At 39.4% G+C, this 24,828-nt stretch overlaps 1 protein-coding gene across 5 annotated transcripts in view; it reads left to right on the top strand.

The window, feature by feature from the left end:
- retn (retained) overlaps nt 1-24,828 on the top strand; it is a 153,598-nt gene that overhangs the window by 123,049 nt on the left and 5,721 nt on the right. For 3 of the 5 annotated variants that reach the window (XM_074097339.1, XM_074097338.1, XM_074097343.1), the window contains 3 exons: nt 20,435-20,618; nt 22,963-23,104; nt 23,707-23,914. In XM_074097339.1, coding sequence (XP_073953440.1) covers nt 20,435-20,618; nt 22,963-23,104; nt 23,707-23,914 — 534 coding nt within the window. The remainder of the gene's footprint in view (nt 1-20,434; nt 20,619-22,962; nt 23,105-23,706; nt 23,915-24,828) is intronic. The other 2 variants (XM_074097340.1, XM_074097342.1) reach the window with 1 other exon arrangement.

Below are 24,828 nucleotides of genomic sequence, written 5' to 3'. Positions count from 1 at the left end.
AACACGATGATTGAGTTGGCCTCTTTCCAACATTGTCATCAAATAAAGGAAAATTTTCTATTCATCTGTTTACGAGGGGACCATAGAAAGTGCCAAATTGTAATTTTAGGTTTCTCTCAAGATATATAGTATTAATTTTACCCATAAAATATGTTCTATTTCAGAAACAAAGGCTAAGAAACTTGGCCATAATTACGCTGTTTATGTAGAAAATAACTCTACCTCATCAATATTTCATATAGCTTCGCTATTGTTTTAGTGTGATTTGTTATTTACAATCGCTCTTTGATCGCGGCGAAGTACTACCATTACACTTGTTCCGCGATAGCAATATTTATCAAATACATTTACTGGCATTCAGAATTAACTGTCGTAGATTAAATCAAAGTTCTGAGAACAAGCGAGCGGCTATCAAATATTTCCTACAATAAACCTGTGTTAGTGCACCGCCATCTGAATGAGAGCCACAAACGCGACCACACTTCTGGAGGCCAGCCAATGTTTGTACGAATATTTATTATTGCTGTGGATTATGACATTTGATTTTGATACGACACGTTTGCTGCGGCTATTACACGTTTTGTCACGGAGAGCTGGAGCGCTTTGATAGTCGAATCAAGAGATCCATCATACAGAAATATCATAAAAAGTCGCGCAGCGTAATCGGACCACCGCACATTTGTGCGTTCGGTAACATGAAAGATTAAAAATAAATAATAACGAAGCAATCAAAGAATCCACCCGGCAAACAAGAAGACACAAAATCTCCCGCGACGTCTGTCAAATTAGCATCACAAACGAAAATAGCGTCATTCTAATTATTTTGATGACTCAACCGAAATACAATTAATCTTGCCGCTTCTGTGAACTGTCTGAGTGACGGCCGGACTAAAATATCGTCGCATTTCGCGATAAATAAACTTGTGAGTCGAATATCGGATTTCGATTCCATCGGTGCTGCGTATCAAAGATTTTATACGCGTATTAGGTGGCGGGCAGCGGAGCGCAATACCGCCCGACGCCGACGCCGGCGGTACACTCGGCGTCGTGCTCGCTCCCTACAAAAAACACCAGCTAAACATTTACACGTTGGCACGTACCAGATTATACTCTAGACTAGGCAGCTTAAAAGTCACGTAAGCACGCTAGGTTACATACTTGGTCAAAAAGTTGTAATTTGCTCGCTAAAATTGCGTGCTAAAGCCAGCATTAAACTGCAATATTTTTATCTTGCTTCATCGCTACCAAAGCAACGTTTGACAGCAGAGAAGAAAAGGTATTTTATATTATTTATATGTATTATTTTTATGTATGTCTTGTAGTTGTTCTATGTCTGTTTTTATGGCGTTAAATAAATGTATTTTCTTTCTTTCTTCCTATTCTTAGTAGGTATGATTCCCTGCAAAGTAACGTCTAAATCAAACAATTATTTGCTAAGCCATTGATCTTTATGTAAGAAGTACTGTGAGAAAAATATAGGTAAGCTTGCATCTATTGTACGTGCTTGCTTGTTGTGTGCTTGCTTTTGTGTAGGTAAAGTATTAAGCACAAAACATTCCGTCCATCTTCTTCATTGATTCACGAAGATGATAATTTTCGTCTTGCTTTATTTGATAATGAAAAGTAAACCACATTCTAACCACACTAGATGTTACCTAGTCCGGAAATCAGCTGTCGTATACCGATTCCGACTGGGATATCAGCCAATGTCTCGATCGACTTGGTTCCTAGAGCGATTGGTAAGACGAGCTCGCCGGAACACAGGCTTTCAATTAGAATGATTCGTATTTACGAGTTTAAACTTGCATGGAATTTTTAGAACCACTCTACTAATTAAAAATAGCGTCAGTGTTAGATTGATCAGTTTGAAACACTAATTCACTTGAAACTTAAATGATGTTTTTGCTTAAAAACTTTTAAAGACATCTGACTGTTTTAATTTCAATCTTGTAAAAATTTCAGTTTATCAGACATTTCAATTAGATTTTCAAAAATAACTGATTTAGGTATAATGGAAATGTCAATATACCTAGTAACATCGAAGTGTCTCGTAGTTACATATTACTTAGTCCGTACTTCCTACTTATTCTTACTTAGTTAGTACACGAGTTACCACTAAATATTCCCAAATCACCAAGGTGTCCCTACAATATTTGAAAAGTTGCCTCTATTTCTCTGGAATCCATTTGGTGGCAATGGGATCTAATTTAGAAGTATGTATTTCCATTCCAACGAAAAAATATTTAAATCAATTCATTTCAGAGTTTAAACGTAAAAAAATAATAATTAAAAGACTACGTAACCCTAAGAATCGACCGAATTAGACATCGATGCCATAATCATATAATTAGGTACTTATTGCTTAATATTTTTTCTATACCTTACCAACCTGGAAAAATACCCGACTGAAACGTGAGCGAAGTCTGCAACCATCTGCAAGGAACTTATTCAGTTACAACGCCACCAACGGTATTTTTAATTACCAAGAACTTTATTTAAATGTTATTAATTAATTATTAGCTTCTTAGCAGGCCTTGTTCCATTGTTACTTACTGCGACCTTGTATCCCTATATTCTTCACAGTGGTCGATTGTGCGTCTACGCCGCGTCTAGCATGGCCCGTAAATCACCGCCCCACAAATTGGAAACCACCGCTAAACAGCTCGCTATAAAAACCCAAATAACCACGGATCTAAAACCCATAAAAATATGATTTCGAGTTTAATTCCACTGGAGGTTTACGACGGTGTTAAATTTGATTAATAACACGGGTATAGAAGCACAATGTTGCGTTGACCCATTTATGGGCGCGTTATTTTGGCGGGTGCTCCAGACTCAACAAGCCTTTTGCCGATCGAAAATCCTGAGCCGTGACTCATAATCTTGCTCGATATGAAACAATGTTTCCACGGTATTGTATCAAAAACTATTTGTATCAAAATTAACAATTGCAGTGTGTTTTATAACTACACTTCCGTAATAGAGGCGTCGCCGAACCAAGTTCTTGTTCTACATGAGAAAAAAAAAAATAAAGCCGATTGTCACATTGATTTGCAAGTGAAAATAATCTTTGATGTTTTATGCTATACAAATTATAAGAACCTAAGGGTGGTAAAAAATTCTTTGGTCGACCACATGTAAAATTGAAATGCACTAAAGAATTCGGTTTAAATTCATTAATTGATTCATTTTCTCGGCAAATATCTCTGTTTTTTTTTAATTTATTTTATGCAAGACCTTTCACCCACGTTTACTAAAATACTCAAGTAAATCATATGCCTAGTGGTGTTTTATACCTTAGACTGGATACGTATTGAAATGGTAGCTACCCTGACCCTTAGGAAACAGACGTAATTTCCACTACGGAGAATTGCATTATGCTCATACTCATACCATTAGAAAATATTTTCCAAACCGTCTGACGCGATCAAGGTGCTTCATAATAGCTTCATGATCTCGTTCGCACCTACACACATGTCAATCAGTGTACGGATTCCGCGTGTCACCGAAGGATGCCGCTGTCGTGCGCGCGCGCTGCTAGATCTGTCACATGATTTGAGTGGGATTAAATTTAGCGCGACTATGAATTAGGCGTCGTGGGTTTTTCAGACAATGCCATTAGAAAAAATCTTAACTAGTTTTTGCTTGTAAATGATTTTCCTGAAATTAAGCAAGGTGTTGTTCTTGGTAACTTAGCATTATTTTATAATATGCACACATATGTCACAACTTAGAAAAAAATGGCGCTTTGACTCTAAGCGATTTTTTTTATTTTTCGTCACGCTTGCTCGTAAGCAGTATCGTAACATGCAAGCTAACGTGACGGCAATCCCCTAAATATAACCCAAGGGCCTATTTTTGCGTATTACGCCCAAAAGGTGTTAAGTATTTTTTTAGTTTGTACAAACCTTTCAATTACAAGGAGGTTACGATTAAGTCTTCGACTTCGGCCTTATTAAAACTCTCGTCCGTGATTCCTTATTTACCGCCCGTAAAACACAAAATGTACCATTACATTTCAAGTTTTTTGCTACCGCAAAAACTTAATACCAAATTGTTAGGGACAGCATATTTGTTTTTTTTTTTCACGCTCTTATTTTGATCACCGAGGCAGCTAATAAGACGTTCGTAACCCACGACACTGGCTGGAATGCCACACGTAATATTTCTCGTTACCAATCGAATTTATTCATCGACATTATATTTTATTGTTGTGGCTGGCAGGTACCGCCGCGGGGCCCTATAAAATTATTCGAATAAATAAGCGAGAGATCGAGCCATAATTAAAAACATAACTTATTAGTATAATCGTTTAATATCGCTGGCGGGTTTCGCGCCTGGCTTAGGGAAACCCGACTAACGTCCATATTGTGTGGAAGTTATAAATTTCATGTTCGATGTCGTATTGTTTTAATTGACTTCACCATATGGTTTATCTATGCGGCTTTGACGTTAAACTCGTCCTTAAAAATATAGAGATGTTCCAATGCATGAATATTATCTAATAATAATGTAAGTAAATATGAAATCTTGTATTTCCCTAAGTTATCTATGTCTCGATCTACATGCGCTCTTGCTTAGAGAAGTTTTCTGAACTGACAATCTTTTTGAACTGATTTAGCTACGCTGATCTCTTTGTTTTTTTTTGTGCTGACTATTCAACCAGAACCGTATGAGGTCCAACGTAGAGTTGCAATTTTATTCGAAGCCCCATTTTCAAGGTAAATATTTTTCCTATCTAACCATTAGTTGTTCAAGCGACGCGTACCTATGTATGAGTATGTTGACGCCACAGCCACAACCGGCAGGCAATTTTATTCTTACAAAATGTTATAGTGAAAAATAAATTTAAAAGTCCTGTTTGATATTATAATTACTTATATGCAAAAATGACGCAAAAATAAGTTTTTGTTAAAAAATAAATTTTTGATAAGTGTATTTTTGTTCGCTCTACTTGCATTATCATCCAACCTACATATGTATACAAAGTTTTAAGTCAATCAGACCACTGGAACTGGATCAAAATTAACTTGCAAGATTTGAAACAAACAATCATTTGTACGACTGACTACACTGATTATTTATAGTATTGTAAATATCTATAAACTATTCATCATCATCATCATGTCAGCCGAAAGACGTCCACTGCTGGACATAGGCCTCCCCCCAAGGCTCTCCACTCAGACCGGTCTTGTGCTTTCCGCATCCACCGCGATCCCGCGATCTTAACCAAGTTGTCGCTCCATCTTGTAAACCATCTTCATCTTGTTGTCTATAAACTATTAAAAAACTGTAAATTATGATGAAATCTTAGTAACCCTGGGCTGGGGCTCATAGAAATCCTTAGGCTTAAGTGGGTGTTGGCGGAGACGCTTACTTTTTAACAGCTTTAAATAGACGTTTCAGCTTAATATTAAACACAAGTTGATCGTTATTATTTAATTCGTGTAGGATCACACGGTTAACTTGAATGAATGTTCACTAGAGTGATAACATTCACTCATTCATTCTTCTTTCATTCCATGGCCACATTAGTTTAATTTTGTATTCACACAAGTCACTTTGGAATGAAATGCGAAGCCGGCCAAGTGCGAGTCGGACTCGCGCACCGAGGGTTACGTACAAATTATTAAAAATATTGTTATTATATAATGTAACTAAAATTTTACGCTTTTAGCATTTTTTCCTTTATCTTTGCTATAAGACGTTGCTTCGTACCAAAGATTCTGAGTTCACGGGTACTTCGTAACGCGGTAATGCACAAGTACCCTGTAGGTTTTGATTCCCTTGCGAGTGTCGAAAATTTGCAGCATAAACGACTGTATCTTTTGATTGCGTTGGCTTAGAAGTTTGATTTTTTCATAGCTCCATTAAAAATCTTATAGTTACTCTACTTACTTATTCCTTGAAAATCATAGAGATACACTAAGAAGGGATTTTTAAGAATTCTCTTGGGATGGAAAGCTAGCCAAATTTTTATTATTATTCGACTGGTTCTTGAGATACATCCCTGTGACGGATGGACAGACGGACGGACGGACAGCATAGCGACATTAATAAGGTTCCTTCATTTATTCGTTATTAAATCATCACACAAAACATGTGTTTTTTTTTTATTGGTCGCTTGCCTATGTTTTACAGTAGGCAATTACTAACTACTAGTAATTGCCTACTGTAAAACATAGGCAAGCGACCAATAAAAAAAACAAATTAATTAAATGTTGCTTTTCTCACTGACATGATACAACATTATCTACACGTACTTCTGTAACTTCCATTCGTTTTGATTACTTAACGTAATGATTGTTCAAAACGGACGTGAATTTAGGATGGACACAAACAGCCCATCGCGACTGAATAATTCCAAGAACCTGATCCTTAAAGTGTTAAGTATCATTTAAACGAAATTAAAAACGTAAACGCCTGCGTGTTATCAAACAAGAGCAACAATACTCGGTTAGGCGAGAAGAGAACAATAAACCAATGATTTATTTAATAAAGAAATTTATGGGCCCTTACAAATTGGCCTCGTGACGGGGCTTATCGAGTATCGACAGTCGATAAAATCGTTGTCGATCTCGATACCACGCGGTTATTAATGGTAAACTCATTGTGTATGCTAATGAGATGCCTTCGCGCCTAGAAATATAGATACTGATGATAATATTATAGTTAATTTTAAATTAAATTATTAATAAGAACCTTATTTTTTGTAATGTTTGCACGCTGCATTTCATGAAAGACGTCCACTAGCGGACGTAGGTCTCCCCCAAATGACGCCACAATGACCAGCCCCATTCATCGGACTGCTGCACTTACACCAGGTTATCATAGTCTTGCCGGCAAACCTACCCACGCTGAAATGGCGTGGTGTAAATATTTTTGTTTAGTAACCCAGAGATTAAACGAAGCGCGAGGCGGTAGTTGGGTATATCTTCGAATGCAGCTCGTTGGTGTAGGTAGGTACTTAAGCTTTGCTACATATGCGTTGTTATCCAGTCAGTACGTTATTAAAAAAAATATGCAACTCTGTGAGAATTGAGTTGTTTCGAAGCCACGGTACTGCCACGCTGTCTTTTGGTACCGCCGTGAGTTCTTCAACTAATGTGTCCCGCTTACTGCCGATTAAGTTGAGCATTTCTTCAGGCACTACTTACCTTGGTTTTTCTGCAGATCTTTCTGATGGTGCAACTATTGACTTGTAACTTTTATGTACAAGTATTTTGTTGTTCAACAATGATATCGATTAAATACCACCGAAAAAGCTAAAGGACATCGCCAAAACCCCCAACACCATCTCCAACCATAAAGCAATCGCATCCAATGCTGATAACTCATCTCGACCGGCCGTAAATCGAAACGGACCATAACTCGCGCGGGTTAATTACGAATAAATAAATAAATAATTGAATGTGAGCGGCCGCAGGGTTAATCGATCGGGAAGGTGTTCGAGGTGCTAACAAGGGAACGACAGCGTCCCGCGAAAACGAAGCGCTACTGGAACGCACACTGATGCTGGCTGGCCAGTTATAACAATTTGAATTTCGAACCTTGTTTTTCTTATGGTGTCACATAAAAATCTTTAAATGAAGAAAAATCAGCCTCGCTGGTGATCGTAAGAACCTTGACAAAGCATATTGCTGAAATCAGATGCAATCTAGATCATCATCATCATACGTCCCACTGCTGGGCACAGGCCTCCTCTCAGAATGATGCAATCTAGATGCTAGAAAACAAATAAGCATTGTCAAAAAATGTTGAGTTTCGATCATGGTTTTGTTATGAGCTTTTCCTTTATAACAGTTTGCTCTTCAAATTGCAAAGGATTTGTGCTGTCTAAAGTGGCCAGCATCTTTAAATAACAACACTAAATTATGCTTGTCTATGATTCAATTAACACGTGACGACCGCAAAAGCGTGCTCTACAGGTGGTAACACGTAGTAAATATTTATAGTTCCCCAAATGAGCTTGAATGAAACCGATACCAATCCAAAGATAGCCGTCCGAGGAAGACGAATGTATTGTTTTCTTCATCCATTTTTCCGCCGACGGACGATTGACGCGTATCCATTTCCCTGGTTAAGAATAGCTTTGGTCCATGTAGTGATATAAAATAAAGGGCGTCACTCGTCACCGGCGACCATCGAGATATAAGCGGGATGCCACAGATCGCTGGTCGTTAGAATGTAATTAGCTCATGGATCACTCAACGCCGTTTATTTAGAACGAGGAAAATTATTTAGCTTCTTATATGCAATGGATACGGGACTTTAGATCTGCTGACATCCGTTCTTTAGGCGTTATATACCCGCCTTCGTGATTGTGGCCATCTACGGGTAGATACGCTTCTATGTTACAGTTGTTTGACGGTCATCAGAGGCCCTACTCCGAAATTCGAAAATCGAAGTTCGTATCGTACCGTCCCTCTCACTCTGGTATTAAATAGTATAAGTGTCAGAGGGAGCGAACGACATGAACTTCAATTTTCCAATTTCGTAGTAGCCCCGCAGGCATTTTTTCTAATAGGGAATATTACGTAAAGCTCTTCGCAGGGGGCGACACTAGCACAAACCGTTAACAAACCGCCATAATATCGTCAGTGTTCTCTTTATAGTGTGTCGCCATGACGGATCATGTAATATTTATATTAGTAACAAAATAACATGATATTTACATCGATAGTAACGATAGAGCTATATTTCCAAAAAAAAATTGAGATAATGCTATTATGGCATCCTACGGATATTTAAAAGACATTTAAAACATTAAAAAACTGTTTATGTTTTGTGCTAGTGCTGCATTCTGACGGCAAAACATTTCAGTAATATTCCTTATTAGAAAAAAATATATAAAGAAATCTTATTCGTAGTTTTACCAAAAATACATAGAGTTAAAAATGATATACTGAAAAAGGTAGAAATGTCAATATAGGTAACTCAAACCATTGCACGTTTCACTCTGCTCGCTTAAGATGAAGTACGTGCTCAAGCATTATCTTCTTTTTCAACATTTCTTGTTGTTTTAAAGCTATACCTAACTACTTCGTTTCTGACGGTGAATTTTTGAATATTTTCAATCGAACGTATACTTTTTGTAAATAATTAAAAAACGTATGTACATCATGTAAGTATTGTAAGTAGTTAGGTATATATGTAGTTGGCAATGGCACACTGGCGTGAAGTGGAAGTGTAGAGAAGCGTGAGTTAGCTGTCTTCGAATGCAGCAGCTTGTAGCTATTGCATACAACCTTTTCCATATTTGACATAACTGACGAATAATACAAAAGAAACCTTTAAAAGCGACTTAAAGATTGAAATAGATGAAAAAAAGGTATGCAATATATTCCGAGTAGGGAATAAAAACATAGAAGGTAACAAGCCGAGGTTACTTCCTGTTCCTATACTTAAGTACCTTGTCACTATAAGGCATATGCCTTTTGCAATTTTATAGAAAAGACCAAACACAAGTGACAACGACAAAGTAGTAAATAAACATGTCTTAGACTTCTGTTGCGTTATCGAAATGTAAGAACCAAATAATTACTTTTAATAATATTGCTCTAACTTCACCTTAACACTTGCGCGTGAGTCACCAATTCTATTCGCGAAAAACCGATCTAGATGTCGTATCCGTTGGCGAGGCAACCTTGCCGCAAATACTCGAGTAGCCCACGTAACTGTTTACCTGCTCCAGTCCAATTCACGGGCTTGCTACGTGTTCGTCATTATCGCTTTACAATAGGGATGTTGACACCATTAAAAAATAATTCGAAGATACGACTCCAGTATAAAAACGCTTTATTTTAGCCCTGAAAAGCAGATTAATTTTCGATTAACTGCAAAATTAGAATATAAACGATCACTAAGAACAATAAGTTGCTATTTCCATTCAAACTCTATAGGAGAATTGTTTTGACAGCTCATAAAAAGTACGTCAATTGATTGGTGGTGTCAACATCCCTATCCATCCTACTTTTTTATATGACAGGGGCAAACGAGCAGGCGGGTCACACGATGAACACCCAAGATGAGTTACGAATGCATTGCCGGCCCTTTGAGAAATAACGTTGTGTCACTTCAAAGTTCAATATCTCATGAAAAAAACATACCTAAGAACCATTGCTAGAAAACCTGCTTTCAAATATATAAAAAAAACCGCGTTCAAATCGGTTCACTCGTTTAAGAGCTACGGTGCCATTCAGCGAAAAAGGAGCCTACTTTTCCGGATAGGTATATCCGGAAATACTAAATATACTTCCATTACTATCCAAAATAGCATGTTAAGTTTTTCCTCACGGCTACGCTCGTATAAGCCATTGGATCTGGCAGTCCAATTGAAATTCCAGAGCTTTATTTAGTTCCCGTGGGAATTTACAAAAGTTACATCCTTGTCTTCATTTATGTTGTACCTATGTCGAAAACCCGTGCCAAATTTCATGTCTCTAGACTGAGCGGTTAAGATTTTAGGATTTTTAAATTAGTAAAAAAACGGAAGGTAATTTCCCTACCAATCCATACTAATATTGCGAAATAATATGCACCGTCTTTCACGTTCCAACGTGATTTTTGGCATAGAACCAGAGAGTGACATAGGGAAAAAATGCACCGAATTCCACGCGGACGAAGTCGCGGGCAAAAGCTAGTTAGCTAAAATAAAGCCATAAAAATAAAAACTATTTCATTTCCATTTCGCAAGTAATTATAACGATCGTTGTATGAGCGTATTGACTCTAGATTTGATTGGGAGTCGTTAGCTTTACTTGGTTATATATCTTTCTATTCACTTCACCCACACCTATTTTGAAGCTTTTTTCCGTAGCCCAGCAGTCATTAGATGACACCTCAGTCAGTTAATTGATCAGCATCCAGGTCGGCTGGTTGACGGACGAGCGGGCAAATGGCCGCCCCCGCGCCCGTTCCGCCAAAGTGATTTACGCCCGATGAAAGCGCTTCCTAGTTTTATTGTGATCGTTTATGAAAATCTAGTCATCTTCAAATGTTTTATTTTCAAATGTAGCCGATCGCATTTGTACTCATTCGCCGGAGCATTCGCCTGTGAAAATGAGAGACGCTCGGATGTTTTTTGGAGTGCGAGCGACTTTTGTTTTGCTCTTGAATGTTTGCGAAGCGTTCATGTAGTGAGTGTATTAGTTTGACTGCTCTACGGAGGTTGGTCCAAATTCTTAAGCTAAGGTTGAAGTATGGGTATGGTTCTGGAAGGAAATGTCACTGTTAGAGTCGATTTTATCCGTAAATATCTGTCATTTTGCTTTAGCGATTTAATCTTCTCTCGGTTCTTCTCTTCTTTCTTTAAACCCATTGATGTCCAATTGCTGATCATAAGTCTTGTTGCATCAAAATTTATACCAGATGTTCCGTAAGTTATAGCAGTAGGAAGGAGCTGCGAGAAGTACGATTGAAGCTACCCAAATGTGACATGCCTGATTGAAGTGCTGTTTATTGTTCTGTCCTTATCTTCGTAGTTTAATTTAAATATTTATTAACAAATAGACGTGATTAATAATTGCAATAACAATATTCTCCACTTCCTGAAGTCAAATGTTATTTTTTTGTTATCACGATACGAGTATCTATTATAATCGATGCCCTTTGACTTGCACTGACGTAAAATTCTAATGAAAACCATTGTTATAATAGGTACATAGCGTAAACGAAGGTTTTCCTGTTAGAATTATTAAGAACGTTACCGAGGATATTTTGAAATTCTGTGTCAATTTTATTGTATTTGTCTATCGTATCCGTCTATTGGTCGCTAATCTAAGTGGGCTCCGGATATGCCCGTATGCGTTATCTATATTCTGTGGGTTAGGACTTTTAGGTTCAGAAATAAGGTTCACTTGAACAGCATTGTTATGTGTTACGTGTTATCTCATATCCGCAGGCCTGCAATAATATGTGCGTTTCCCACGGAGGTCTGGTTTGCTCATTGTCAACTGGAAAATGAACATTTTCTTTCATGTGTTCATTGGTCATTGTTTTAAATGAGTTATAACTTACGGCATTAGATGTATTTTTTACGAGACAGAGCGTGATTACCCCTGATGAGCTTCCGATGAATCTTGAAGAAAATCATGATGACATTGACATGTGTGCCTAATGTATGTTAACCATTTAAAACCATTAAACTTGAACGTGAAACGTTTCCATATGAAATTGAAAATAAATTGACGTATTTATTTCATGAGTAATCAAATGACCAAGAGTGACCTGACATTGCTTACATTTTCTATGACAAGTTAGCTAAATTATCTTCGGTTCAGTTACTCAAAGTAGAAATTTTTCATCATGGCATTGTCGTAGTGCGACGTGGGCGCAGCGCAGGAAGCAATGATATAAATACAAAGATAAGCGCAAGTAAGCGGACAGCATCTCGGATTACTCTAAGATTCGATAAGTGAGATTATATACAAAAGTATTGAATAATTCGATTATGTTGAATGTCAAAGTTGAGCGCGTGAGTTCCGTAATGGCGATTTCACTGGGAACTGTGTCGATTGTCGTGTGATTATAGTTACAACTACTACAATCAAGAACGATGAAAGTGAGTCAGATATCTTGCAGGATTATATGGAATCCAGCTTTAGTGTAGTTACTTGACCAACTGGATTAGATTAAATTTAGCTTAGTTAAAGTTAATTTTTGATCCATAAAAAGGTAAGGACGGGGTTATTTTTCCTAGCTTCGAAGATTTTAATTTGCAGTGTATAATGTTACACATTTTTAATATCAAACCAATTGTAAACATATTCTCCAATTCTTGCGTGTTCCAAACGACTTGCCTATCTCCAATATTACAACGACTAACAGCATCCTTAACTCTTTATGCTAATGCCTCATTGTGGCCGACACTTTCATTTGTTCTATCTCCGACACGACACTATTGTCATCCCTGCTGCCCTTTGACTCCATTGTGTGTTTTTTGTCTCCAGTGGATTATTTTATTTCCGTTATATGTTTGGCTTTGTTGTCTCGTGCTCATTAATAAGTTAAATCAATTTTTGAGACGCTCACGTCGCTTTTCTACCGTCATATGTGTTATTGTGTACAACTGTACTTTTCTTCTATATAGCTAGTCGTAGCATTTGTTTTGCTCATACGTTATTCTGGTCTGTCTAGTAGTTCTAAACATCTTCACTTTCAACTTGTGATTTCCTTTAAAAATTAATCAACAATGTCATCAGATTTTATGTTTTGCTTATTCTTCATGGTCATCTAGCATTCTGCAAATTGAAGGCCAGTTATCCTATTTGCCGATAATATCTTCAAACTTAGCAAAGTGCATAATCTGCGGTTTAGTAACTTCGGCTTCTACCCCGAAGCCTGATAGATGTAGTGACTTTCTTCTCTTTTACTTAAAGACGTCCATTGCCATTGATGACTTTCCTAATATCGTAGTGTTTTCATAATAGTGACTATTAGGTTTAATAATATGTAGAAGGTCCTCCGCATCCGATGTTTCATTAGTAGCTATCTCGGATGGTCGGGCCGCGTCATTCCGCCTCGTCACGCCCGGGACGCCGTCCCATTGTAATTCAAATTGTCATTCAAATTCCCGTCAGCTTGCCCTAAACCCGGTGGCACTCGGTTGCTCGACACCTTCGTACCTCGACCCGCGGAGCACGTCAACTATTCCCATTTGTTTTGTAAATGAATAATGCTTAAACGTTTTATATTTCCCAAGCTCAAGTTCCATCTAAAGTTCAACGTTGGACACGAATTATTTACGCCAGAAAATAATCTGCGTCATCGTATTTTTCTCATGATTTATTTTATAACTATAGTTGCCAATATGTCGCGTTATCACGAGGTCTGGAGACAATGGGCCTTGACGTCGTTGGATGACTATTTTCAACTTTGTAAAGAATAATTCAATGTGTATAGAAGCAACCATTTGCGCAATAATCTGTATCTATAATACTGATATTCACACAAAAGACTACGCAGGCAACTTAACGTAGTTTCCCGCCTATCAGGTAATATGAAAAAGACATAAACTGTTTTCCACAAGCCGACAATGTACGTAAAGCGTCGATTAGCAACTTTGTACGCACAACAAAAGGAATGATAAAGAAAATTAAAGGTTTCCAATAGCATTTTATGCCCTCCTCGAGCGACAACAGTGCTCATAAAAACAAATAGAGGCAAAAAGTACGAATCGCCGTGAATTTTATGCCAATGCATTATGAAACATGCACCGCACGGTTTGAGATTCAAAAATAAAGCCGCTGTAGTTTAAGTGCAAAAGATGAAACTTACAAGTGGAAAATTTTATTTCGATATCTGCGGCATTATTGTACGCGAATGCATAATTGCAGGGCTGACGAGCCAACATTGTAGCGGCCGCCGACTCGTTTTGACGGTCAATTTTCTCCGCACCCATAAAAAGCGCAAACATGACTACGTTAATAATAAATTACATACATCTACTCGAACGATACTGCTATTTGAAAACAACAAATGCTAATAATTACTTTCCCGATATTAAATGCTGGAAAGGGACCAAATGCCCGCTCGCGGGGCGAACGAGACAATGGTTATTATAGATCATCTCGGTGAATTATTAGCGAATAAATCTGAGAGGCCTCTTTAGTGACGTTTGCATCAGCCATCAGATCTTTGTGCTGATATCTGCCATATTATTCTCTGGCTCGTCTATTTCATTAAATTATGCTTTAACGGCTTGTAATTTTATAACTAAGTTATGCGTAGGAAGGGGAAACAAATCAGATGATTTATAATAATTACATTTCAGTTGAAATGGTTACGTTCCCGTTCTGCTGTCGTCTCATCGCACGCATGAGTAGCGGAGGGTTCGCGCGGTTTACGGCCGTATATAGTTGCCTCTATTGGAGGGTTCCATTGTTGCATTGATGGCAGTGATCCGCGTAGTCGCGTCTTTCAGCCGCATCCGACATTTCCATTGTTGCAATTTTATTGCTGGTGTTACCGTCCCAGCGGTCATAAAGCGCGCGATCCGCCGCGCGGCGCGACCGCACGACGGCGTCGCGCCGCCACCGCAGCCGCGATTTCATTCGTTTCTAATAAATTGATACGATGCGCCGCGACCAGCCATTGGTCGAGGCAGGCCCGCGCCTCGTTCCTCGGACCCCAGTAGTAAATCAACTTTACAGCCTTTAATTACAGATATTTGCCGTCCCGTGCGACTGCGAGGGCTATCGGAGGGCTGTGCTTGCGAAAATATCGCATAATAATGGGTATTGACCCGTAATGGCTCGGTAGGTACATATCGGCCGCCTTTGTCTTGATTGTTGGAGCGAATAATATTCTTTCTGAATGATTGCCAATTACATCGAATGGCCGCCGGATTCCTCAGTCGATACGATACAATGCTTAATAAAATGTTAGGTCTGAATTCGAATGATTTACAATTGTATTAAAGTTAATGGTCTCTGGAGTGTGAAGCGTTCATTTTTAGGTACAAATTTTCGTTTTAATTTCTTTAAAAGCATCTTTTTCACGTTTGAAAGTAATTTAAATATTTGCCGAATATGTACCATCTTGATAGATGTGTACGGTACCTACAACAGATCTAATAAGAGAGTGATATTGCGCGAGCAACAGTGTTGCACCGGATAGGGCGGCCGGCATTTTAATGTCTCTCCGACGGAATTACGCTGGATTGTTCTCGGCTTTACTGCCTCCTCGTGATTGATCGTTGTATCCTCAGCCTTATGTCATTCGCGACTCTCGGAATTTGTACTATGAGCAATAAATACGTATTGAGTTATGGTAAACTTGTTATACGCTCGTCTCCCGCATCAATGTTGTTAATAAGATGATGTTTTTGTTAGATTTTCTCAAAATTTCCTCGGAAGTGCGGTACGATTAGCCGGATCGTATTTCTAACCGGCATTCGGCTGTAAATTTCCCCGCCCGTAAACTTGTTACGACTGTCTAAACAGGGGCTAGCTGTCATTTATAACTTTAATGCACGAAGAAATAAAATCGACACTGCATACTCCTAATCTTCGCTTGTTTTATTCGCTCCGACACCTCGGTTTCGATCAACGTTTTTATGATGCACACTTACGAATCTACTGATTTAAGGCCAATTAACTTTGAAAGAGTTAAGCCCATATGTTTCATGTCGTTTTATAATTTTAATGTTGCGGTATTTATTATATTATATTCCTCTTTAATCATTCCTGAAGCACCTCTTAGTAATCTTTATTGTCGTGTTCCTAGTTCGATATATGTAATTTGTCAGAATGTTGTGAGCTCATTCTTTGGCAGAGCGTTTATGATTCTATTTATACTAATATTAATATATTATCCTCCGTAATTGATGCTCCGGTAGCTCGTAAATGCTCGCCATTCCTTCTTATAGCATAACATCAATCCTTCAGTTTTGATTTAATTCATTTTGCATGCCTTCCTGCTCTAGAATCATTGGACGCGAACGTAACGTATTTTCATTAATGTCTATTACACCCTTGCCTATTGCTAGTTACAGCGTCATTTTGTCTATGACTGTTAAATATGATAAGTGTGATTGCTGGTCGGTAATTAAATGTATGTGAAGCTTGGCTTGGCAGTAGTCGGAGCGCGGCGTAGGCGAGCCATTTAGATTGATCGAGCGAGAATCGAGGGGGGCGGCGCAATCAAAAGCGAATCGGACCAATGAGCGAGCGGCGACGGCTCTTCGCGCCTTGCCATTGGCCAGCCGCGGGGTTGAGGGATATAAAGGGCCTTGATACAGCTCTCGATAAGCGGTAGGCGTCGAATGCCGAATCGATCGATTATCGCCCGTGCGACCGCGACGCGATAGGCCGGACTTTTTCCGCATCACAACCGGTAACGCCTTGACATTTTGATTATTGTTTTAATCACGGTTACGACTATGTTTTATGTTACGCTTTAGATTCATCATAACAGTTAAGTAACATTTAATTAAGTAAAATGCTCATTAAATTTATATTTAGTCGTAAACGCAACTTTAAATATAATATCGGCTGTAAAATTGGACTGCAAATCACAGAAAATTGCAACTGCGGGATTAAGAAGCGGCTAATCGCTCGTTATTTACAATCCTTTATCACGCCGGAGGCGTTCGACTTGGCGATTTACGGCACTCGAGAGTGCGCTTACAAAAGAATTAGCACTTCTAAGCGACATCGAGTGCCAATAAATATCGTGTGAGGTGCGCATAATCGACTCGCAACACTGTAACTCGCACGGTGTTTAAAACGGTTTTAGAATAAGGTTTCGGGAAGCAATAATTTGTGACAATTGGGTTCGATTAGATTGGGTTTGCGTACGATTGGTTATAGTTCGTAAATTACGTCTTAACCGTCAAAACGGAATGGTCTACTGGTGAGAGTTATTAGTGGGGTAAGGCATGCTTTCCATCTCGGGTGGGTAGTGTAAATGCGAGGCGGCGCACGCGCGTCGAATCGCGCGTTTTCCGCCGCGGAGTTTGTGGAAATCGTTATTGGGGTGATTGCCTTCAACAATAGCTTTTGTCCGGGATACTCGACGCGTTTAATCGGGTAACGGTGCTGTTTTGTGTGCGATAAGATCGTGGGCTCTAGAGCCTGCTTGCTTTACTGCGCCGTGTGATATTGTGCGTTTATGAGTCTTTGGTGCTTCGTGCTGTACAGTCGCCTGCATTAATATCTGCTACAGAGGAGCGTGAAAAAATGATTGACACGTCCTATATGCCCTAGAAATAAAGTCGTATATATTTGATATTTGTTGTGTTAAATATAGGTGCTGGTGCTAATATCTGAAAAATTTAACACCCGGGCCTAATGTGACCCGGCTTTATTAAACACTTGGATCTTTAATCCTATAAATCGATATAAAGAGTGTCGCACTTCGTAAAGCCGGCTCAAAGCAACATAGTGCGAGCACCGAGCAGTAAAGGTGTTAACTGCTGGCAAGCTTAACACTTCGCACGTGAGCTTTCGAGCTCGCAACTCCATGTCGTGATATTTTAAAACTATCTACCTATCTTGCTTAATTTTTCTATGTTCGTTCGTTTTTGCATTTTTAGTTTTGTAAATGCAATTACGAGGTTTTGTTACTCTTATCATATTACAGAAGTAGGTAATTCAATCAACCTCTGCTGGTAAATCCAACAAATCATTTTTGCAGTGAGGGTCAGCTCACACCGAACCCGGACGCGGTTAATTGATACAATTTCGTCAATGAAATATGTCAGAAACTTGTGGCCCAAACCCATTCATTTTGAGAGGAACTGTGACGTATTCAGGCCATAAACACACAGTTTAGTTTCCCGCAAAAAACCATACAACTCCGCAGCCCAATACATCAGCATCAAAACATATCTGTTCCGCTTTATTTGCTCCAATTGAACGAACCTTCCCTTTAAACATAAACGCGGCAATTAATCCTGACGGGTGACGTGCCCCCCTCCACCCCCCAGATAACCCAAATGATTAACTGTAGACAGGAAGACAAATAGATGTTTAGGTATTCGCTAATGCTTCGCTCTCATCAATAAACGATCGATGCGGAGCGGTGACAGGCGTGATGTCGACTAAATAACTTTGCGAGACAAATTGATTGGGTGATTTGCAACTCGGGGAGTTCAAGGGATACAGTACCTACAGGATACTTGCACACTGGAATTTACAGCCTAGTGTTTCCTGGTTATAAAATAAATAGGAAACGTAACGAAGACAGATGATTGTACCGGATCCTTATGATAAAGTATTAATAAAAAAGAATCGACTCGTCATCATATATTACTCAGTACTACTACTCATTATATAGGATAGAGAAGCCGTGGAAGCCTAGTGGTTTGACTTATGACCTTTCAAACAGAGGGTAGTGGGTTTGAGCCAGGACTCGGACCTCGTGAGTTTTTCGTGATTTGATTGCGAAATAACATTTCAAATTTGCCACGAGCTTTTCGCTCAAGGGAATCATCGTGAGGTAAACTGGATACACTTGTGAAGAGATAAACTTTGAAACAACATTCCGATAAGAAACCTTTACAGGGATGTTCAGTTAAAGACACTCAATTACCTGTTCCAATATTCCGGAATAATTAGAAGACACAAAACACCAAATGAAGGTAGAATACGCAACATTAACAAAGCATATCTTATAATAGAAGAGACTTTTGGAGCGCTATGCTGGGCTACGAGTATGTCCAATGAGTGATTGTATTTGTAGCATCTGCTAGTTGCTTCCGGCTGAGCCATTGGCTTGCGTAAACGCAAGTATACTCGTCCGTCACTTCATTACAGCCAGCCAAATTACAGTAAATCAAGTAGAACAATCTGCTGAGCAGTGTTGCCAGCCATACAACACTAAAAGCTACCACTATTTACCACTAGGAAAATAGGAGAAAACTGGACCTTTTGCTTATATATGGTAGTGTACCTAATTTACAATCTTCGAAAAAGTATGACTTATTTCATAAATTTGTCATAGAATTAAACAAGTTTTCAGAAACTTTGCCTTGTTACTTCTTTACCTAATCTTCAACGTTTAAAACTTTATGAGCAATCTATTAACTTGAATTTTGCATCTACACGCAAAGCACTACTGCTTTGATAAGTTGCGGACATTTTATTGCAATTTTTATAGTAACTCAACATAGCCCATTCGTTAATTTTGACAAGTTGACTTGGCACTTATTGGAAACAGTGAAATTTTAGAAAGAAACACGTTAAAGGAAGAGAGACATTAATGAAAATTGCAAATCTGCTGTTAAGACAGGGTTGGTAACACTGCTAAGAACAAACACCGGCTTCTGCGGCCACACGGGCGCGCTAAATCCGGAGTCGTCGTAAACGGACGATCAGACGCGCTCGCGCACCCATAAATCATCGATCGTGCGATGCGATGCGATTTAGCACGCTCGCCGAGTTTACGGCCCTTACCAAGTGCGCTGTAAAGGGTTTTACAGTCTCAAATAGAACCCAGTTTATAGTACGGCGATGTGGTTAACGTGCCTTTATTGCTTGTCGTTCTGTTATTTTTACTTGTCAATTAGGATATGCTCAAAGACAAACTTTCATTTTTCGATATTTATATGGTCTAAACTAAAATGGGCATGTAGACATCCTCTGGCCCACAATCTTGTGGAACAATCAAACCTGATCCTTTCACCATTTCTTTCTGGGTAAGTTTATTTTGGAACCTTATAGGCTTCTATAAGTACCTACTATGGGTACGAGTACCTACTAAGTACCTACTCTTAGTTTTTTAAATGATCTGATCTAGAAATTGTGCCAAAATAATATTTTATGTAAATATCACTTGGATTGGTACCACTAAGTGTAACGTCAAACGCCCTGAAGCTTGTATTCACAATGCTTAGGTACTTAAAACGTGGACGACATAAAGAAAACTATCTCAGGTCCGGACGACATATTCTTTAAACTTTTACTTCAACTCCAACTGTTCATTGTTCCAGGCACTCCTATAAACCGGCTGCCGATTATGGCTAAGTCGGTGCTGGATCTATACGAGCTCTACAATCTGGTGATAGCCCGCGGCGGGCTCGTCGAGGTCATCAACAAAAAGCTGTGGCAGGAGATCATCAAGGGGCTGCGGCTGCCGTCTTCTATAACATCTGCTGCTTTCACACTGCGCACACAGTGAGTAATACAGATTATGGTATAGTTTTTGAAAAAATGTAGGGTAGTTAAGATACGTCCTCAGTATTCGTCTTCAAATATTTCGTGAGCATTTTAAGCTACTGTTTTGTAGGCGATCACAATGAACTTTTTAAAGTAAAGAGCCTACAGCCATTGTTTTGTCAAAATGTTGTCTCCAAATATTTGTTGCTGAGTAGCTCCGCCAATTTGTAAAGTTAAAATCGTCAGTATATTTATGAACTATTTTATAATTTTGACAAAAGAAGTGTCATTAGTACTTATATGAAGATGGATTAAAATAAAACATTTAACGGGATTACGGGTTAGAAAGGCTGAAGACGAATGTCTCTCGTCAATAACTTTACATAGTGGATGTCTCGACGGACTACTTCTTCGGAATTAGAGCGGTTAATCCACTTTCAAGGTTTCCAAAAAAGGACTTAATAGGCCATCTGTGTGGTCCTAGAACGAATCGGGAGCCGCCGCTCCATATTCGATACTGACTCTTTGTAACACCTCTTGCATTCAAATTCTCACGAGTTGGAGACAAAGCGTCAGCTACAATGGCCCGTACGTGAGCGTCGGACGCGACAATATGACATCTTCATAATTAATAACCTCTAACTCATCTCCACCGATATAATTTCCCATTTATCTTCCTGGCGAGTTCCTTCACCTCGTGCCTTTTGTCGCGGCGCATAAAGGTGTCTCCACTCTACATTTCTAATTCAAACTGTGCACCGTTACGCACGACGCGTCGATTTTGAGCGCAGCCTCTGCATTATGATTACAATCTGGCCGCATGCTTTCCATTGCTCAAGAAGGCCCGCGACATCGTGCGGTTTGCCGGAGATTTACTTATTTTATGTCCCGGTAGACGCCCTCCTCTATTTTAGTATCTATGTAATATCGAGGTGCATTGAGATGTTGCGGTAAGGCGACGATTCCGACGGTGTTCGGCGTTCGTAAAATTAGACGCTCCGTAATGACGAATGTCGTATATTTAGCTTTCCCATTTGACATTTTATGAAAGGTAGCCCGAGTTTTTATGAAGGCACGTCGGCCCCTTCAAAGTCGCTCATTGTGTTCGTATTAAATATGTGGCCGCTTATTATGAGTTATGGCAAAGAACGGTGACAATGTCCTCGTATAAAATTGACTTGTCATAAGAATAGGATTAGGAATGTAATGGGATGTTCTATTATATGTTTGAAGGATAGGCTTTTGATAATTTATAATTGGTGTTGAGATATGATTTACTGCGTGTCGAGTGATCGCATGACGCATGCGTATTCACGCCGAGGCGTTATTTATTGGATCGCTCTAGTTATATTTAAATGAGATGGTATGACACGCTACTTCTAATGATCTGATAATTTATTTCAGGGAACAATAAATAAGTTTTAAATAACAATACGAAAATCATGTTATTAGAAGGTCACTTATTGCCTCTTCAGTATGTTCGTGACGGTTTGCCTCGTATGCGTATAACTTTATAAATGGCGTTACTTTAAGCAGAATATTAAATAACACGTTAGAGTAATACTCGTCAGAATTACTTAGTTTTATTAATTATTAAAATAAAATAGGAATTACAACAACAACAAAAATGTTTCATTGTTCGTGGCTGTTGGTGCCTGATTGCCTTGGTCCTATATGCAGCCTACATCCAGCATAAATATGAAGTTTAGGTATGAGTATGAGAAGTAAAAAAACTAGAATCCACATCACAGGGTTCAGGCAGGATTGACTTGAAATTTGGTATACACACATAAGTTGGATAAAGTATAAGTGAAGAAAGGTGAAGTACAACAAGAATACAACTAGCAGATTATCAAACCTAGTCGTCCGCCTACATGCCATGTCTTAGGGCCTATGCTGACTGGCGCGGATGCACGGAGCGGGTATACTTATGCCTGCGGGTGCGGGATGGTAGTTCGACGAGCGTTTCAACCGCTATCAGTCTCCTGTCGCTTATACTGAAGAAATGAGTCGGGTAGAATGGAAGATTCTTTTTTAAACGATATGGTGTGCATGCGGTACAATTACCATTATTTTTTTTTGCTTATGGTAACTCATTTCTTCAATGTATGTGACAGGAGACTGATACCGCTTGAAACGCTTGTAGAACTACCCGGGTACAGGTAAAATCCATCAAACGTGAAACGTGACGCGTGCTGTTAGCACTGCTCATACTATTTTCTATGCGTCCACCCGCTCCGAGCAAACCGCGTCAGCTAGTGAGACCCTTAGCCGACCTCGTCACTGGCAGAATCGTCAAAAAATTGATGGACCCACTGTTTCTTTTCTAAAAGTAGTAAAAAGAACTTTCTTTCCTCTTCAGATACATGAAGTACCTATACGACTACGAATGCGAGAAGAAGAACCTGTCGACTCGCAGCGAGTTGGATGCCGCCATCGAAGGCAACAAGCGCGAGGGCCGCCGCGCCTCCGGCCAGTACGACGCGCAAGCCGCTCTTGCCATGGTTGGTACCTGCAAACAAATGCCTTGAGCATACCCAGGGCGGGGGACAGAGGGGCAGTTGACCCCCCCCCTCCCCACAATACCGTACCTTCAGTAGTTAGGTACATGGGCATAACTGTCTAAAAATCTAATAATTAGTTAATATCGTATCTTCGGTAGTACATACAAGGGCATAATTGGCTAAAAATACAAAAACATACAACATATTATACTAATTTACATAAAGTGAAATGACCTATGCCCTTGTTCTATTAAAGGTACGAAATATTATGCGTTAAATTTGAAAAAAAAAAACTCGCAAGCGGGGGATCCGACCAAAAAAAAGGTATATCCCTCCTGGGTCAGAAGCTGGGTAGGTACTTACTTGCGTATAAACGTTAATAATAATATTTATTTCAAAAAGTTATTTCTAAAACTAAAGTACGTCGTATTCCCACGTTATAGCCTCACTGTTAAAACCTTAGCCATGTCATATAACTCTTCTTAGAGTAAATATGAGCGGTTTGATGCTCATCATCACCCTAGACTGGTATATGAATATTCCCTGTTACACTAGCTCTCTATGGATCTTATAAACTGAACAGGCATCCTAACGATCCCCAGTCTTCCCCCTTCCAGCCCCCCCTGAACCGCATGCCGGCGCTGGCGCAGCTGTCGCAGCACATGCAGCCCCTCTCGCTCTCGCTGGGCGGCGTGCCGCGCCTCCCGCCGTTGCCGCCACACGCGCCGCACATATCGCAGCATGACATCGAGTACAGAGTGCGCGAGTACATGAAAATGATACAGCAGCAACGGGAGCTGATGCGTAACGGTGAGTTGTTATTACATGAATGAAATGTTTTTTTTTTGAACATACGCAGGTGTTACAAATATTGCACATATCGAAACAGTAATTATTATACATGTCATTTCATGTATGCTCTGCCATAATTTGGCATGCAAAATCTTTGCTTTTATTTAACTTGCAATGTTCTTAGTACGATATTGTGCGAAGGGGTGATGAGAGCCTAGAGAAGCTGATCGTAGTTGGGAATACAAATGTTAAACGAGCCCGGGCAGATCTACCAGATGGACCGATCAAATTAGGGACTCCAGGTCCCCGAGGTTTAGCTCCGTCGTCAGGGCTGCCATGGATAGAAGCTGATGGAAACAAATAATCCTATCCAAATGTAGACCGCCCGTTAATGCCGTTTGCGGGTGGTAGGACCTTGTGCAAGGTCCGCCCGGATTGCTACCACCATCTTGCTCGCTGATCCTGCAGTGAAGCAGCAGTCAAAGTCAAAGTCAAAATATCTTTATTCAATTTAGGCTATAACAAGCACTTATGAATGTCAAAAAAAATCTACCACCGGTTCAGAAAAACCTCTGTTGAGAAGAATCCGGCAAGAAACTCAACGAGTGCTTGCACTGTTGTGTTTCGGCGTGGAGAGTAAGACAGCCGATGAAATTACTGGCACTTAAGGTATCCCATCTTAGGCCTCTAGGTTGGCAACGCATCTGCAATACCCCTGGTGTTGCAGATGTTTATGGGCGGTGGTGATCTCTTACCATCAGGAGACCCACTTGCTCGTTTGCCATCCAGTCGAATAAAAAAAAAGACCACGATCCTCAGTCATGAGGGAACGACTGGAATGAATTGTTCTTAATAATGTTTGTAAGATTGAGTTGGAATTTGGTACGTATAGATACTTATATATATAGGTACTATCAGCCAAATATGTGGTC

This window comes from Choristoneura fumiferana, chromosome 14 (genome assembly GCF_025370935.1).
Source record: "Choristoneura fumiferana chromosome 14, NRCan_CFum_1, whole genome shotgun sequence".
In the NCBI taxonomy this organism is placed as follows: Eukaryota; Metazoa; Arthropoda; class Insecta; order Lepidoptera; family Tortricidae; genus Choristoneura; species Choristoneura fumiferana.
Note: the sequence above shows the minus strand (reverse complement) of the source record. Positions and strands in the feature narration are given on the sequence as shown.